A 17826-nucleotide genomic window follows, 5' to 3' on the forward strand; every position below is an offset into this window, starting at 1 on the left:
AAGAACCTACCTACCTAGGTGGTATATGCAAGGGACCAAGTGCAGCCGCGGCACAGCCGCTTACTCGCGCATGCTGCGCCTATCCTCACCCATCTCCAAGCGCCGTGCCTGAGGATCTAAGGGGGGATTCCAAATGAGTGTGCACAAATCTAGGTGTCTAGGATAGATACGTAAGTCCGACGAAGCGGACGGTGCCCGATCGAGAGGTTACTACGGATGTGATATTGCTTGCTGAGGTGAGAGGTGTGCTGCTGTCGGGACTTGGGAGGGGAGGGGTGGTCAGCACATGGGATCGCTCTTTCCTTATCCCACCAAGCTCGATGTAACCCTACCGCCGCGGCTCACGCCGGTTACACACCCACAGGACATGCTCAGATTTTGCCGTCCTAAATGGCCGCCTGGGATGAAATGCGCGCTCGGATGCAACCTGCAGGACTGTGCCGCTGAGAGTTGAGGCCCTGGGAGGCAGGACAGTGCAGGACAGGGCCGCTTTCACCCTTGGTCTCCCCCGTCCTCTCGGTTCATCCCCCTGCGGGCGTTTGCTGTCTTTCTTTCCTCTCCCGGCCCGTTCATTTCTGCGCTTCAACCCCCCTGCCCGCGGCCAGTTTCTTCGACCTGCTCCTTCCATTGCTACACTGCTGTCGAAATCATTCACCGCGGCCGTTTCCTTTCGAAAGAGCTTTGTTGATTGGGGGATCGCAATTGAGGGTTTGGCGGACTCACACAGACGAGCCATGGCGCCGTGCCTGGGCCCCGCACTTACAAGCATCGCGGATGGCTCCTCCTCAGCACGGGTCTAGAATTTCTAAATGGACTTCCTCCCACACCCCACCTTCGGCGTCGAGCCCTTGGATATCCCCTTCGTCGCCGACACCCCTTACGTCTTCGGCACCGATTTCTGGGACTTCCCGAAGCTTCACGGCTTTGGCGACCAGTGGGCCAGCCTACCTGCACCACGCCTGGCCTCGCTCGCGCAGTCATGGCTTTACTTCGGGACCATCTCCGAGTTCCTGGGCAGGCCCATCGACTACCGCGAGTTCCAGGTCTCGCGGAGCGTGTCGGGAAAGCCCCTGCTGCCGCTACTGGACGAATGGTTGGCCTCGCACGCCATCACGGCCGACGGCCCTGCGGACCGGGGGGATGCGGATGAGCTGGAACAGCGGAGGCAGGTGCTCTACGAGCATGCCAGGTTTCTGGATGCCGTCATCCAGCTGGCCGAGGACTTCGACAAGGTCTCTCAAAGCCACGTCAAGCCCATCCCGACGATCATCCTATCTGTCAAGGTTCTCTGCATCGCGTTGAGAAGCATGCTCTGGCACCTGGCTCGGGGTAATGTCGATGACACCCTCATGTGGCCGTCACCCGCCACGCGCAGGCGCCGGGAGCTTGTACCGGCGGCCGACGCTCCCGGAAAGCAGACGCTCTGCCCCAGCGCGCAACTGCTGCTCGACGTGCTGCGCCTGCGCGGATGGTGTCCGTTCTACGCCCGCAAGGTTATGACTTCATACAACTACGCGCTGGCTTATTACTTCACCCGCCTCTTCCGGACCTACTCTCCGGGGCTCAGTCACGACGGGTGCTCCGATGACGAGTGCGTGGCCAGCAATGTCGACATCTTCAGCTACGTCCCGAAACATGCCCGCGGCGGCTGCCTTTGCCAACCCAAGTCCGTGCCGATGGATCAGATCCGCGCCATCATCGAGGATGGCGGCATTCCGCTGATCCGGCTGAGGGGTTCATCCCGGACCGGAGTCAGGATCGAAGTCACCCGGATGACTGCCAGAACGCGTTTCGTTGCCGTGTCCCACGTGTGGTCAGAGGGCATTGGCAATGCGCACACCAACGCGCTGCCCGAGTGCCAGTTGCGGCGCCTTCACGCGCACATCAGCAAGCTGAAACCTCTCAGGAGGGATCAGGGCGCTGATGTGGACTTCAACCCCCTCAGCTCACTCGATACAGGTTTCCAACCGGCGATGGCGCGGCGGCCGAAATATCTCTGGATCGACGCTCTCTGCATGCCTCCGGGAGGCTCCACCGCCTTTCTGAGACTCCGGGCTATCAACAAGCTACCCGCCGTGTATCAGGCAGCCGACCGGATTTTGGTTCTGGATTCGACCCTAGAGCGGATGTCAGTTGCGGACTCGGACAGCCTCGAGCAGTTCGCGAGGTTCATGGTGAGCCCCTGGATGGGGAGGTGTTGGACGTTCCAGGAAGCAGCCTTGGCTTCAGCGTGCGAGGTTCAGTGCGCTGACGGCACCTTTGACGCGTTCTCACCACAAGCCAAACCGAGGCTGACTGTGCCCCCTGCAACGGCCCAGGGGCGACGGAGTGCTTGGTCGGATGGGCTTATGCGGCCTGTGGACTTCTTGGGCCGGAAACTGTTCCGAAAGTCAGAAACGCAGTCTATGCAGTTGTTGGGCGGCCAGTCAACGATGGGAGTCGATACCAGCACAGCAATGTTGGCGAGCCTGACCCGGTCTCTCAGCCAGGAGTTCCGGTCAGCGTTTGCCAACGGCGTCAAGCCCAGCAGAACTGCCCTAGGGGAGGGCAAGCTGGCTCCGGACTTCTGCACACTCTTCGTCCAGGTATGGAACGAGCTGAGCAAGCGGGCAACGACAGTACCAGGCGACATGCACATCATCATGGCGAGTCTGCTCGGTTTCCACACGGAGCCTATCATGCGATTGACCAAGTCGGCAGAGCGCATGTCTTGCATTCTACGAAGCATGGATGGGATTCCCATGTCCCTGCTCTTTAACCTTGACGGACCAAGACATAACCCCGCGAAGAACCATCGGGATCGCTGGCTGCCACTCTATCCCTCTCGACAAAAGTTGACGTTTGGGTCCACGTTCACGAATCTCCGGTCGGTTAAGGACGATCTGTATCTGCCGAATAACAGCGTCAGCCGGAAGAAAGTTGCTGTCTTCGTCTGCACGGGCGCGACCGATCCCTTCTCCTCCTGCGTGTTCACCCTGCGGGATACGTCTTCTGGCGAGCAGTTCTCTGTGGTAGTCCACCGGCATGAAGGGGAGATGGATGAGTTTGCGACGCCGGATATCGGCCCCTACTGCATAGCCATTCAACTGGAACCAGAGCTAGGTTACAGACCGGAGGGTTACATTGATGGGTTGGGCGCTGTTCCCAGAACGTTTGCTGGTGCACTATTCCGTGTCCGACGTGTTGTGACAAATGTCAAGAGGCTTTATTACCACAATCTCGAATCGGAATATGAGAGCTCCTTTGAGCTGATCGAAGATGATGCGTACGGGAGCAGCAGCAGCTTGGAAACAGCGAACAAGACGGCGACGAACTACCTGGATGGGAATCTGGCTCTCGCATTCTCGGATCACGAACGAGGGATACTGCGGACCGTGTACGACTGTCCACTCACGGTGTCTTGCACACCAAGCGGAACCGACATACTACACTCTCCGTCGAAGGAAGGGCCGACGTTAGCGGCGCAACCACTTCCTGAGACCTGGCAGGTGGTTCTCGAGCGAGGTCAGTGCTGACTTAGCTTTATTAATACGTCTACTTTTTACTTTGCATAGCTAACTTGTACTCACAGAACCGCCAACCTCAACCCCCCTCCCCTCGCGCCCCTCCTTCGCAGAAGCCATTACCCCCGTATCGGCATACCTAACCGTAACAGCCCTCGACGGACTCGTCGCAAGCGGCTGCGTCGGGCTCGCCATCGCCATCTGCGCTACCATGTTCTACCGGCTTTCCCTCCTCGCCAAAGCCACCATCATCGCAAAACTCATCTTGCATTCCCTCTTTCTCATTCAAATGTTCCTCTTCCCTGGCGTCGAGGTGCGTCTGGTCTGGGACGTCCTCCATCTTGTACTGGTAACCCTCTACACTTTCTCTCGCGTCGGCGGCGGGGTGGGCAGGATGGACGCTCTGGACTGGTCATTTGTAGCGTGGGCGTTTCTCGGGCATACCGTGGATTTACTTGCGAGGTTGGTCATCCAGTGGGTTATAGTGCCGAGCCTGTTCGAGAAGTATCTTGCCTCGTTTGATGGGGATGCTTTTTGTGATGACCAGGAATCGGGGTACAATGGGAAGAAGGGGGCTGCTTCTGCTGTTGGGGGAAGGAGAAGAAGGAGGAGGTCTGGGTTTGTTGTTGTTGCGAGGTCACGGTGGTATCATCGGGCGAGGCTAAAACTTAGGTGGTGGCGGTATGGTAGTGGTAGGTATAATGACGAGGAGGGACAGGAGGAGGTTCATGGTGGCGCTGGCGGTGGTGGTGGGAGGGATGAGGTGGCGGCATATGGGCGCTTAGAGCAGCATTTGCTTGGGGATATGAAAGGACGGGTATGATGGGTCGATTTACTGTTCCGAGGAGCGGGCATAATGTTGTTGGGGATTTACAGGTCTAAGGAAACGGTCGATACCGATGGCAGCTAAAAAGCCTTGGATGGGATGTTGGTTTGTTTACTGGGCCATGTGAAATAACCTTGGCGTTCGTGTCCGTATCTGTGAATATATTGTCTAATGATTGATCAACTGTGTGACTGATATCAGAGTGCATTGTACCCAAAGAGCAGGGCAGTTTCACGGAGAGTAATTGTTCAAGTAACCTTTGCCTGGATATTTAGGTCCAGCGCTTCAACGGCCAATGGCCTCACAGTGCAACGTCAACATGATCCTCTCACCGGTTGCGGACATTGACAGACCAGTATTCACTGAAGCACGTGTTTGGTGGAGAGGCACATACCGACACGGAAAGGTTATTAAAAGAGCGTACTTCATGCTACCTATCATATATATTATGTAGCGCATCAAAATCCTAATCAAGGTATCCCTCCCGCTGCAATGCAAATGCATGCTGTGCTCTGCTCCGCCATGCAAGGTATAGTATGGTAAGTACGTAAAAGTATGTGTGACGACATGATGTTTGTCATGTCATATGGACAACAAGAAGCCGAGATGATTCGAAAGAACCAACAAAATCAAATGCAATCTTTCCTCCCTGAGATGGCGGAGAGGGGAAAGGAAAGAGAAAAATCCATGGATATATCCTTCTCAAGCCCCCTTGCCCCTTCCCACTTCTGCTGCCGTCACTTCATCCGTCGTTTCATCCCCTCGTTTCTGTTTCCTTTGCTTCGCTGTTTTCATGTCATGTCTTGTACCATGTCGTTTTCCACCCGTTCCCTTCCCCCCTTCTCCCGTTTCGTTTTCCTGAAGTGGAATACTTGACCAAGAAGCCATGTCGTCATGTTGTTGAGGTATCGGAATCTGGTTAAAGCAGGACTCGAGCGTTGTACCCGGACCTACTACTCCCTCTCTGCGGCTCATCCACCTCAAAGACCCAGCACCTTTCTTTCGCCATTTGGGGGCAAGAGCTGAATCATCAGCCACAGGTGCCGCTCATGAAATCGACGTGATAAAAGCCATCGAGCAGTAACCGACTGTCGAATTGAAGAGATCGAGGAGTTGGAGTGGAGCGACGCTAACCATCCCGGCTCGGCCCTTCGGGTCTTCCCCACGACCCGCTCAACCACCCCACCCGAGCGTATCCAACAACGTCTTGGACTCCAAGCTACTGAACCCAGCCACGCCGAGTGCCCTGACCTGGCTGCTCCCCCGGAGTGCCGCCAAGCCGCCGGCAATCTTCCACGCCTCCTCCTCGCCAACGACAAACAGATAGCGCTTCCCTTCCTGGTCACGAATGGTAGCCCGCAGAAGATGCAGGCCGTCGGGCTTCCCGCTCCCGGCCTTCCTGCACGCGCCGCTGCACGTCCGCCCGAACTCGTCAATGTACGCCACGGCCTCCTCCCCGAGCATTGTCTTGGTCGCGCCGCGCTCGGCGCCGCGTCGCGCACTCTGCGGCATGGTCTTGAAGAACGGGTGGTTCGTCGGTACCGAGCCGGGGGTGTTGCCCGCTTGCGCGCTGACGGCATGCACGGGACACCAGACCTCGACCAGCTTCAGGGTCCAGGCCTTGATGTCCCACTCGCGCTGGGCGACGCCGCGGACGTCGTCGTCGACGAAGAGGCCTGCGCTGGTGATGCGGAGGATCAGGCCGTCTGTTACGGGCCCCACGCCGGAGATGAGCTGGGAGGCCGGCGTCTTGGAGAACTGGTTGAGGTAGCCGTACACGGCTTTGATGACTATCTTCTGCGGGTCGTTGGTTGTGTAAGGGCCGCGGGTAGATGGGGGAGGGGTGGTGCGGGCTGTCGAATGGGACGGGGCCCAGGAGGACTCGGAGAAGTCCGAGACTGACTTTTTGCGCGCGGCGGGTTTCTTGGGTGTGTCATACGGTCGGTAGGAGTATGTGTCTTCTGTGCCGGTGGCGGAGGCAGAAGCTGTTGATTTGGTAGGGGAAGGCGCCGGTTTCGTCGGGGAAGGTGCTGGCTTGGTGGGGGACGGAGGTGCCTGGGACGGGGTTGACCTGGACGGCGGAGGAGTAGATGCTGCTTGAGACGGGGCTACGCTGGGAGGCTTGCCATTCGGCCACATGCTCGTCTTCTCGCCCACGGACGAATAAGCGTAGGCTGTGCCCTTGCGCTCGTTCCTCGCCTTCTCCTCCTTCTCCTTCTCTTCTTGCTCTTTCCGCAGCCGCGCCTCTTCTTGCTCCTTGCGCAGCCGCGCCGCCCGCTCCTCGCGCTCTTTCCGTTCCCGCTCCCGGGCAGCTAGCCGCTCCCTTTCTGCTTTTGCCCTCTCTTCTTCGCGCTTCCGTGCCTCTTCCCTCAACTTGGCCTCGCGCTCCCTGGCCTCGCGCTCCCGCGCCTCTCTTTCTTTGGCCTCCCGTTCCACCTTCTCTCGCAATTCCCTTTCGATCTTCTCTCGTAGTTCCCTTTCCAGGCGTTCTTTTTCTCTCGCCTCTTGCTCCTGGCGGAGCTTCTCCTTAAGTTCGCGTTCCCTGGCTTCTTTTTCCCGTCGCTCGCGTTCCCTAGCCTCCCGCTCGCGGAGTTCGCGGATTCGACGAGCTGTTTCCTCCTTCTTCTTCGCCTCTTCCTCCTTCTTCTTGGCTTCGGCCTCCTTAGCCTTGCGCTCCTCCTCTCTCCTCCGCATTTCCTCCCTTGCCTTTTCCCAAGCGCCTTTGGGAGGGGGCTCAGTCTTTGGGGGAGCCGGCTGTGGTTGCTGCTTTGGCTCCGGAGCGGGTTTCGGCTGCGCTTTCGGCTGGGGCTTTGGCTGGGGTTTCGGCGCTTCTTTTGGCTCCTCCCGTTTCGGCTCTTGTGGTTTCGGCTGCGGCTCAGGCTCGGGCTGAGGCGGTGGAGGAGGGGGAGGAGGGGGAGGTTGAGCTTGCGGTTGAGGTTGAGGTTGTGGTTGTGGTTGCGGTGGCGGTTGCGGTGGCGGTTGTGGCTGCGGCTCGGGTTGTGGTTGCTGTCTGGGCTGCGGCTCAGCTTGTGGTTGTTGTCTGGGCTGCTCCTGCCAGGATTGATACGGACCTCCTCCGCCGCCTCTTGGAGGTTCGTGCTGAGGCGGAGGAGGAGGAGGCGGCGCCTGGTTCGGTGAAGGACCGTTCTGCGGTGGAGGGTTATATCTCCACGAGTTTGCACCGCCGTATCCTCCCCCGCCGGGCATTTGGTGACCTCCATGCCCGTTACCCTCCTTATTCTGCTGGCCGGAGGGCTCCGTCTGATGGCGACCCAAAAGAAAAGCCGCAATTCCAACACAAGCCACCAGAGTCACCCAAAGCATCATCCACATTTTATCCGGACTGCTGAACAAACTGGCCACCATGGGGCTGGCGAGGTTGGACATGATGACGACGGCCAGGGTGCTGACCACGCCGGCAGCAAAGCTGTTCCATTGTGGCTTCAAGGACGGAAGGTAGAGGAACCCCGAGCCAGCCGAGTGTTCCGGTATGATGAAGATATCGTACTTGCCGGGCGGCAGACCGGAGCCACCGGCCGTTGTCCTGGGATTCTCCCCATGCGGAGGCGGAGGCGGCGGTGGCTGGCTCATCTTTTGTGAAGGGCCAGTAGGCCCAGAAGCGCAGGATCTTGAGAATTAGTGGAAGGCCAGTGGTAAATAGAGCTATCTCGAAGCAACCATCGTCATAAGGTCATGGCTGCTGGACATGAATGAATCGGTTAGCTCCTGCGACAATGAGCTGAGGACGACGTCCCCAACGGCGGCGATAGCTCTTGAAATCTAAAACTCACCACGAGGAAATGCGAACACCACAACGCCGGACGCGCACAAACCAAAAGCCGCAACCTTGATTTCGCTCAATTTCCAAGCGAGGAGAACCAACAGGGGTCGTTTAGGTCAGACCTGTTTCTTTCGGCACGCAATTAGGACAGCTGCGGTGCTGGTGTCGTCGAATATTTCGGCATTAAAGGTTGTTCGAACGGTGCGCTGGGTTTTGAAGATACAAGGATTCCTCTTCGCAGAAGGTTTGCGCAAAGCAAGCAATGGTGGCCTCTTTGGAAAAATCCGGGCATGAACCTCGTCTGTTTACTTTGGTACAATACCTAGCTTCTTGGCCAGTCGGCGGCAGAAGAAAATGGGGTGGCGCACGGTTCATCTGCAGCCCAATAGGAACCTTCCATCATAGGGAAGTGACGATGAGGCACAAGCCATTTTCCCGCTTTCCCGCCTATCCCGCGCCTCTGCAGCTCTGCCGGGCCATCCCGCTGTCATCTCGACTTTAACATTCTTCATTCTACACGGCAGTCTTGTCGTGCGGGAGTTGGACCTGCAATACAAGCTGTCTGAGTTCAAACGAACTCAACACAAGCTCTGAGTCCTGACTCAGTCTCCGCAGAAGCTACACCGTACAATCAAAAGCTCGAGGGTTTGACCCGGCGCGGGAAACGCGGTTCCAATCATTTCCAGGGAAGACCATGCTAACGTTATCCGTACCTGACGCCGGGTGGCTGGAAGACCCTGAGAATTCGGGCTGCGTCCATTCTTCAGCGGCCCGCTACCACGGTGATAACATGAGGTCAACACACCCCCTCTCTGCTTCTTGCGCGGGGCACATTCGTCGTCTCAACACGCGTCATGCCGAGCCAAACAGCGAAGGCACCAGAGCAAGGTGCAAAACAAAACCGCGCAACGTACATACATCGCAAATCCCCTCTTTTGGAGGGGTTGGAGATGCCTTATCAGCCATCCAATCCGACGGAATTGCACCGTTCATCAACTTTGAAAGGCCGTGACGGATCCGCTTGCACAGCGAATCGCGGGTTGCAACAAAAGGACCCTAGCAGTTCCCAACGAATCCGCAGCTCTGGAGTCGTTTACAATTGTGGGGTGGAGAAACGAACCCCTGCTCGTCCGAACCAGCCACCTCGTGGGCTCACCGGTCATCGTCTCGAGATCGTCTCTCAATCCAACTTGTGGTCGTTCGGAATCCAGTGCGCTGGAAACTTGGAGAGATCAATGGTGATCATGGTGTCATCGAGCGCAAGCGACGAGCACTGTGACTACAGAGAGTCTGCTGCTCCTCTGTTTACAAGAAGCGCCTGCTACGTTGCTGAGCAATGTGAATCTGGTGGGGTGACGTTCGTCAGACCGCCAGCTCATCATCACCAGCCACTTCCAATGAGGGGCACACAAGTCTTGGCTTCTTATCACCGTTGAAATGACATAGAATTGAACCCCTCATTGACAACGGGTAGGAAGACATCACATTGCCACAGGCGCCTGCAACCTGATCTGGACTTTTACCCCGCGGAGCCGCGGAGGCTCAGAATGACGGGAGCAGGTTGGACTGGGAACCGCTATGAAGTCTCACAATGGACTCACAATGGGTAAATTGCAGTCGGAGTCTCTGCAGTATGTTCAAGGGTATCCTTCAAGTATCTACATATGGTGCTCAGCAGAGTGCGGCATGGTGGGTTCGGGACCGAAACACTTAATTCCTCCCTGGTACTGACAAGACCAAGTCAACTGTTACGTGAATGTCGGGACGAAGTGTGACCACCCAGGTAAAGTGGAACTGTAATGAAAGCTCGTTGTGACGTATATTTTGTCTTGTACAAGTAGAGATAGAACCCATGAACATACTTGCTGTGCTCGAAAGCCTTGTTGCAACTCCAAGGCACCGTAGCAACTAAGGTAACCAGCCCGTTATATACCCTCTGATCGTATACCGAATGACCAAGGACACTCAACTTGGGGGTAGCACCAAAAGCATACCCAGCTCGACAAGCCAAACCAACGCCCCGCACACCTTGGTTAGGAGCCACTCTAACAATGCCATCCCCTGAACGCCGGCCAAAACAAGTTTAACCATGAGCACCAGCATGGTGTCGACTACGCCGCCTCCCTGCCCCTGCTCGTCCATCTTCTCGTGTGGAGTCGCTGCGGCAGCCATCCCGAACGAGGCATTACCGACAGAAGCCGTGGACGAAGCATCATTCGTATCCGTACCCGTATCTTCCCGGGGAGGCGGCGGTTCCCGTCAGAGCTGCTTGGCCCGCCTGTTGGCGACGGCGAGCTTGCGCTCCAGGGAATCCGCGCCTTCCTTTGCGAGATCCAGCTGCCCCAGTTGGTAGGTAATCTCATCGTTGATCGCAATGGCGTGTGTCTTGAGTCTCTGAACCGTGCTCCCAATCTCGTTGACCCTCTCGTCCTGCTCGCGCATGTCCTCCTTCTGCATCTGCAGCACGCCCGTGTTGTCGAGCTCCCTCGTCCGCTCCGTCTCGGGCAGCGGCCGGCCGATCGTCCTCCCCACCGGTCTCCGCGCACCAGTAACGCCCAACTTGGCCCTATCACTCTCACTCGCAACACCGCTTGCGCTCCCGCCACCTCCGCTTAGACCCTTCACCGCGAAATCCGACACGATCCTCTCGAAATCATCCCTCTGCTTACTCGCAACATCTAGGAAGTCCTTCCTCCTCACAAACTCACCCTCCCCCAACCTGCCGTCCTTCTTCATACTATTCAACCCCTCCTTCAGGACAAGTAACAGATTCCCCGCCTTCAACAGCGCCATCCTCGCCTTCGCAGCCGCCGCCCTCCGCTCAGCCGGCTCCTTAGCATCCTGGTTCTGGCTCAAGACCCAATTCGCCTCTTTCAACAACTCCCTCAGCTCCTCGCGCAGGTCCACCCAACGCGCCGGATCACTCGCCGCCGCCAGCGTGGCATCCCTCGTGCCCGCCACAGGCTGCGCCCGCCCGTCGACGCTCACGCCCGACACCGACGCGCCCGCGCCGCTGGGCAGGTTGAGAAAGGCCCGCCAGGCGGGCGTGTCGCGCCACCGGCGGTCGGGCGGTTCGGCGATGGCGCGGAGGTAGCGCTCGAGCCCGACGCGGCGCTGCTCGGTGAGGGCCGGGGAGGAGACGGTGGAGCGGAACCAGGATTTGGACGGGAGCGGTTCGGGCGGCGGGGAGCCGACCAAGGAGGTCAGTGCGTTGTGCAGGGCGACGAAATCGGAGTAGCGCTTCTGCACGACGAAAGAGCGCAGCGGCAGGCGGAGCGTGATGTTGTACAGCGTGTAGGGCTTGGAGCCGTCGGCGGGCGTGTGTAGGCTGGTGGTCGGGATGGAGATCTCTAGTGGCGGGGCCATAGCTCTCTTGCTCTAAGAAGTGCCGTCCGTTGTTTTTCCCGACAGTGTGTTGGGACTATGTGTCGATCGCTACTCGTGGAGTTGGGGGACAAGCAATTGTCTTGGTGGCGTGAAGGTTGCGTAGTTTGGACCGTCGGTCGGCGATTCAGAGCGCCTTCCCGTTCGAGAGCGGTAAGGCTGATGCTGGGGGTTCCTGAGTGGTCTTGGCGGGTGGGAATGGGAACAAAGAGAAAGGAAAATTGGGTATCTCTAGAGTGTAAAATGCTGAAAAGAACAACCGCGAGAGACGAAATGTGGATGGATGGATGGATGGATTTGAAGATATTGGCGGTGCCCGAGGTCACGCAGTCGCTGGTGTCATCGACCTGCCTGCCGATGCAGGCCGGACCCTGTCTGATCGTTCCCGGCGTCCCGCCCCACCAGACCCGAACCCCTGCACGTGCGGCCGTTCTCAACAACTTCCTCTACGGAATACTACCTACGTAGGTAGTGTACTCATGACAGCAAGCTTTTACCCCTGTGTATTCGCTGCTCCCAGCAGGTCGCATCCCCGGCAGGCCAATGTCGACTGTGCCATGTATTGCATATAATCACCCCAGTAACTAGAACCATTTCCAGGCCTAAGGGAAGCAAAAGAGCGTGTGAACTACGAGGCCTCGCTTGTGGGACTGAATGCGTCTAGGGTCAAGGGGAAGGCGATGTGCAGGGAGAGTCTCTTCATCCGGAGAAGGGGAGTCTATCATCGTGGACATAGAATCAACAGGAGAAGGTTGGAAGTGACCTACCGCGCCCAGGAAGACGGGGTTTGCGTCGTTTGAGCAGTTGTAGAATATGAGGATAGGGTGCGACAGTGGTAGAACTGGGGGAGCACCCCGTATTACGCTGCTCTACCTTGGCAGCTAACCACGCCAACTTGGGAGTTCGGATACTGTTCGTGCACAACTGATCAATCAGGCTCGACCCAACCATCCACACACGGGCCGCTAAGAGGCTCTAACCAGCCAATGTCAAGAAACTCACTGCCTAGTTCTTACAGACATTGCTGCAATTGCGCGGGGGCTATGCTAAAACAGAGCCAAAGATGACCACGGAGCAGCACCAAACGACGCATGGGGTATAGAGGGCAACTGCATACCAGCATATAAGCCCCTTCGGCCCTTACCAACCTCAAATCTGTATCATATGCGTCATGTGCTCGGGACATGCTAACTGTCCCGTATTACCTTCGCCAGAAGTCTTCCCCGTCCTCGCTCGACTCCTCTAGACCTCGTATCATCGATCCCAGCACCAGAGTCGTCCCTTCCTAAAACGTCTCCTGGTCGTCAACCTGCTCCGAGTCGGGGATCTCAAAGCCCTCCTCGGTCGAGTAAAGAATGGTTTGGATCTGCTTGATCAGCCCATCCTCCTGCTTGTCCAGCTCCGGGTCCTCCTCAATGGCCTGCTGGATCAGAAGTTCGATGTCGCGCAGCTTGCTGAAGTAGAAGTCGCGCTCCCGCTCGAGGCCCACGACCGTCTCCTTCAGCGTGTTGTTCTCCTGCTGCAACGCCGCCGTTGCCGCACCGCCGACAGCCTTGGCACCGACCCGAGGGCCCGTGGTGGGAGTTGTACCGCCGGGCCGTCGTGCAGCACCGCTGGGCGCCCGCGGAGCCGGCCCGGTACTGGGAGGCAGCGCGCTGCCTTTCCGTCTGCCGACAGCATCGTAGTCGCCACCCGGGTAGTACTGGTCCCAGAACTTCTTGGTCCACTGCAGGAACTCGAGGTTGTCCTGCATCTTGCACTTGACGAGCGACTCGACGGGGATGGAACGGTCGATATGGTGCTTAGTGAAGGTGTCTTAAGCGGTGGCGTCATTGTGAGTATTCCTCCGTGGGGCTAACAGCAGATTGGACGAGCCGGGGAGTTGGCAAAACATACTCTGCAGGATCTTGAAGTTCTGGATGTAGGCATATTCGGTGTTGACGTTGAACTTGACGCGGGACATGGGCACATCCAAGAAGATGCTGTCGTACACTTGGCAGAGGGCCGCGCTGTTTTGGCGGGTTGAGTCGTCAGTATGGCCGGCACTGTTTCCGTCTCGGACCCCTATTGCGGGGGAGGGGCTAGGTGACCTACCCTGTTCCGCACTGCTCGACCTTTGTGATGTTGAGCTGGAGGAGGCTGTTGAGCCATTGGATGAGTTCTTGCCTGTATCAGACCCTCTGTCAGTCGGTCTGCTGGAGCGTGTCTGTCGCGATCAGGGCGCCGCCGAACGGGAGAGGGGAGTCGGGCAAGAGACGAACCGAGATTCTCCCATCTTGTCTGATGTTGGTGCTGTAGGGTATCCGAAAGATTCTGCGAGGAGGCTACGGTGAGGAGGAAAGTCGCAAGCGAGTGGCGGGCGGGATTTGCGGGAGGTCGTTTGTAAACCAAGCTGTAGGCAGCGATAATATGAATGGAGCTTTCTCCCAATCGCAGCCAGTTGATCTTCGAAGAAATCAAAACCGAAAATCGGGCGTCGGCCAATCAACCATGGTGGGGTTGTCCTGGGTGAGGCGCTGTGAAGCATTCGACCCTAACCCTCAGCTACACCTCCCTCTCGTCCTTTGCTCAACACCCACCATTGCATCACCTACGGTATGACTACTAGTACTACTAGTACTACTAGTACTACTACCTCCCCCGTGCTCCCCAAACAAAATCACACTCTTCACCCCATTCACACCACAACCATAGCCAAGAAAGCAGAATCCATCTATTTATCCTCCCATATGGGCTCGCAACTCGACGTAATATGTTTGTTGATACCTGGATTAATCGCGTCCTCGAGGCTGGCGGGAAGACGTTCATCATGCCTGTAAGAACCCGATTCATTGCCGACTGCGGCACCAATCTTTACACCGAAGTCAAACAAGCAGCAGCGGCAGGCTAGCACGGCCGACCCAAACAAGGATCTAGAGACGACGCCGCGTCCTCCTCTCTTGTACATTAATTCGCCCTGCATACCCATCCCCTCCTCTTCATGGCTCCCTGCCCCAGGACTGACAGTTCTCCAAATCCAGATCGAAATCAGAGTTGGGACAACCTCAGCGAGGTCCAGTCCATCAGCACCGCCGACACCAGTGGCGCATCGCGATCCGGAAGAAGCAGCCCTCGCAAGAAGGAAGTCGCGCTCCGTCGCACCCACGAGTGGCCCGTCGCCCGCGTCAACATCACTCAGCTTAAGTCGATCCCTGCTCTGTTGGAAAGTCTTGCGCTCGATCTGAAAAAGATCGTAGATGGCAGGCAACCGCTGATCCCAGACATTTTTCGAGTGAATAACAGCTATTCCTACTCCTCACTTCGCCCCTCTGCGACTTAGCGCTGACGTTTTGTCTCACAACAGGAATCCATGAGTGCCAACGCTGGCATGCTCGACCAGCCAAACCCTGACTGGTTTTATACTGCGAGAGACGGACAAGAGGAGCTGAGGGCCGTACATCGTCAGATGCAGAAGATTTGCCGAAACAGCTTAACGTGCATGGACAGATTGGAATACGAGCCTGCGTGGAACGATATGGTACATTTCCACGTTCTAGAGGACGCCCTCGAGGGCCCAAAATGTCGTGACCTTCCGGAATATCACGCTCTGCCGCACGCTCAAGGCGTTCCATGATGATGACCCTGCACTACGGGAGAACAAGGTAGACTACGGCATCTTTCTCCAGCCAGCACGAGGAGATGACGGCCTTGCCGAGCGCCTTTCGGACCTAGCGAGCGAGGATATCGACCTCACCCACTTCACGCTTAGCGACTTCGCACCGACCCCACTGGCTATTAGCATCAAGACTAAGACTCTCCAGGCTAAGCCGACCGAGGGCTCCGTGCAGCTCGCCAACTGGGTGCGCGCCCACTTCCGACAGCTCGCTAGGCTTGTCGAGCGCTGCCACCACGATCCGGACTACCAGTTACCCGTCCTCCCCATCATCTACGTCTACGGCAATACCTGGAGGGTGGACTTTGCGCATCGCTGTGATGGAAAGACCATGATATACGAGGGAATGAGCGTCGGCGACACGCACACAGTGTACGGATGTTATCAGGTTTGTGCAGCGATTCGGCGGCTTGCCGCTTGGGTCCAGGAGGACTTCCGGAGATGGTGGTTAGAAACTACGAAGCTGCCCATGTAGCCCTAAGTTACGCCATTGTCGGCCGGTCCCCTGAAACGTCGTTCACACCTAAAGAGAATGTGGTCAAACCGCCGGCGGCGGGCTCCCCCTTCCCGCCGCGAAAGCCTCCCGCACCGCCTTTCCTTCGGCGCTCCTCTCCCTAATCACGGCTACAGCCCCTCACCCAGCGAACCATCGACCTCGCCCGGGCCGGCATGAGTAGCAGTCGCAGATGAGTACCACATACAAGCACATGCAACTGTCCGGCGGCGTTGTACGCATCAAGGCCTGCTTAAGACGAGACTCCACTTTGGAAGCCCTAGAGCCTAGATCGCTCACGTTGAGACGATACAATGGCCGCTTCAGCAGCCGATTGTTGATCAATCGTTAACACGGAGATCCCCTCTATCTGCTTCCCCGTTGTCCCAATAGCATGCACCGGCAAAGCAGGAAGACTAGGTGCCTTACCTAGCTATCAAAAGATGTAGGTCTGACAACCATCAGCCACGAGACCGGCCTGCTCATTGGTTGGTCTGCACTTAATTTTTTTCCCACGGTGTATCAGAGGCGTCATCTGTCGTGGTTTTAGGGCTGGGGAATGGGGACGGATTTGGAACATATAGCACAAGTTACCAGGTACTAGGTAGGCAGGTGCTGTTAATTCGTACTGCTTTGGTTTACATGCGTGTCAGGGCGTAAACATAACCCCAGACGGACTTGACCAGAAGGTAAACAGCCACCTACCGCATGATCACAAAGTTGATTGGGACGGTAAGGTCCGGGTTTGAATGAACCGGACATATTCCACTTCTGTGCAGCTCGTCGCCGAGCACAGGACGTCGGTCGAGTATAGTGCACTTCCAATGGGGACTGACACTGCTCTGCCATAAATTCAGGGCGGCGCGTACAAGTGCATAATAGTCTGCGTCAAACTTAATGGTTGACAGACTGGGCGAGTGCTCTAATATTAAACTTCCCGAACTGGGGATAAGGCTTGGACGCAGAAAAGGCGTCTGCCCTTGACCTGTTGACAATAGGCCTTTAACCTAGAGTTAATTCTTCGATGAGGTGCTTTTGGGTAGGTCTGGATCTGCGTTGGGTTGTACGGAAGCTCGACGTAGCACGTGTATATCTGTGTCGAATGCTCCTCGGGGAGTTGCGACAAATCGGCATCGAATTGTTCCGTATTACCAGCTGCCCTCAATGACCAGGTCCGTGGTCTGCGTTGCTTTTCCCTCAAAGCCACCTACATAACCCTTCTGGTACTTGGTGTAAGTCTCGATAATCGGCTGCTTGGTCAGTCGCTTCGCAGGCGTCGCATCCACAAAAGGGTAGCCCTTAGCCCCCGTGTCCTGGAGATGATTTAGTAAGGGGGACCTCTTACCCGAGTACGTCTAAAATGTCGCCTTCGCCTTTCGGGTCCCAATTGTGCAGCTTCACAAGATTGGACTCGTGGGTGCACCACTTGTACGCCCAGTCGTTGACTTCATCGACCATGTTCGTCTGGCGACGTCCGGAACGCGAGTAGGGGTTCGAGACGCCCTCGTTCTCGTCGCAGACGAACCTGTCACCAATTCGGTGTGTAGAGTTCGGCCTCTAGTGATGAGGAGAAGTCAGAGAGAAGCCAGACAGCGACGTCGTCGCTATGGTCAACGCCGCTGCTGTCATCAAGGCTGTCGTCGCCGCTGTCCCCGTCATTCCCGATATCGACGGCTTTGGTGGCTTCATGACAGCAGGAACTCCCTGTCGCCATGGAAGGAGAAGTCCTGGTCGACGGCGCCGGGCAAGCCGACGAATGTCCACGTGGAGCATCTACGGCGGCGGCGGCATACCGCCAAGGATCTGCAGAGACGCCGTCGCTCATGGCTCGTCCAGAGCCGCCAGATGGAAAAGAGAAAGGAGCATAACTTACTTTACCGTATCATGGCGCTTCTCAAGTCAGCATACTCGGGTATCGTAGAGGCTACCGGAGAAGTGACATCTGTTGCGGGCTCCGGCTCTTCCTGATTCTCCTTCTTCCTTTCCTAGTCGGAGGCTTCACTTTCGTCCAAGATGACATGGATCAATTTGACGAGCAGAACTCTGGATCAACAGCGTGCCCAAGGAGGTGGCGGACAGCATAAGCGACAGGAGAAGAAGAGACAAGAAATCATTTCGGAGATTTGCTACACGGAACGAGACTTCGTCAAGGACCTCGAGTACCTCCGGGTCAAATGAGATGAAATC

General features: G+C 57.0%; 5 protein-coding genes across 5 annotated transcripts; 2 read left to right on the forward strand and 3 right to left on the reverse strand.

The window, feature by feature from the left end:
• Positions 1–398: 398 nt before the first annotated feature.
• On the forward strand, positions 399–4611 carry B0T15DRAFT_310511 (uncharacterized protein). The gene is made up of 2 exons (XM_062863919.1): positions 399–3504; positions 3572–4611. Exons 1-2 carry the CDS (start codon positions 810–812, stop codon positions 4324–4326), a joined length of 3450 nt encoding a protein of 1149 aa, XP_062718363.1. The 5' UTR covers positions 399–809; the 3' UTR covers positions 4327–4611.
• A 756-nt stretch (positions 4612–5367) lies between these two features.
• B0T15DRAFT_310521 (uncharacterized protein) lies at positions 5368–8153 on the reverse strand. Its single transcript, XM_062863920.1, has 2 exons — positions 8121–8153; positions 5368–8026 (listed from the first exon to the last, which is right to left on the reverse strand). The coding sequence occupies exon 2, from the start codon at positions 7918–7920 to the stop codon at positions 5503–5505; it is 2418 nt and encodes an 805-aa protein (XP_062718364.1). The 5' UTR covers positions 7921–8026; positions 8121–8153; the 3' UTR covers positions 5368–5502.
• A 1720-nt stretch (positions 8154–9873) lies between these two features.
• On the reverse strand, positions 9874–11822 carry B0T15DRAFT_543307 (Phox domain-containing protein). The gene has a single exon (XM_062869982.1). It carries the CDS (start codon positions 11474–11476, stop codon positions 10370–10372), a length of 1107 nt encoding a protein of 368 aa, XP_062718365.1. The 5' UTR covers positions 11477–11822; the 3' UTR covers positions 9874–10369.
• A 957-nt stretch (positions 11823–12779) lies between these two features.
• B0T15DRAFT_514607 (calponin domain-containing protein) lies at positions 12780–13769 on the reverse strand (the record flags this gene model as incomplete). The annotated part of the gene is made up of 4 exons (XM_062868134.1): positions 12780–13309; positions 13391–13503; positions 13589–13660; positions 13756–13769. The coding sequence occupies 4 exons, from the start codon at positions 13767–13769 to the stop codon at positions 12780–12782; spliced, it is 729 nt and encodes a 242-aa protein (XP_062718366.1).
• A 705-nt stretch (positions 13770–14474) lies between these two features.
• Positions 14475–15621, forward strand: B0T15DRAFT_577658 (uncharacterized protein; the record flags this gene model as incomplete). The annotated part of the gene is made up of 3 exons (XM_062871066.1): positions 14475–14726; positions 14838–14968; positions 15033–15621. The coding sequence occupies 3 exons, from the start codon at positions 14475–14477 to the stop codon at positions 15619–15621; spliced, it is 972 nt and encodes a 323-aa protein (XP_062718367.1).
• Positions 15622–17826: the final 2205 nt, after the last annotated feature.

This window comes from Chaetomium strumarium (genome assembly GCF_033439665.1).
Source record: "Chaetomium strumarium strain CBS 333.67 chromosome Unknown B0T15scaffold_7, whole genome shotgun sequence".
Classification (NCBI taxonomy): Eukaryota; Fungi; Ascomycota; class Sordariomycetes; order Sordariales; family Chaetomiaceae; genus Chaetomium; species Chaetomium strumarium.

Bases quoted from the DNA above. Each gene is read 5' to 3' on its own strand.
- B0T15DRAFT_543307 (XM_062869982.1), bottom strand. From the start codon at position 11,476: ATGGCCCCGCCACTAGAGATCTCCATCCCGACCACCAGCCTACACACG.
- B0T15DRAFT_310521 (XM_062863920.1), bottom strand. From the start codon at position 7,920: ATGAGCCAGCCACCGCCGCCTCCGCCTCCGCATGGGGAGAATCCCAGG.
- B0T15DRAFT_310511 (XM_062863919.1), top strand. From the start codon at position 810: ATGGACTTCCTCCCACACCCCACCTTCGGCGTCGAGCCCTTGGATATC. The intron at 3,505-3,571 runs GTCAGTGCTGAC...TTGTACTCACAG, and splicing joins GCAGGTGGTTCTCGAGCGAG to AACCGCCAACCTCAACCCCC.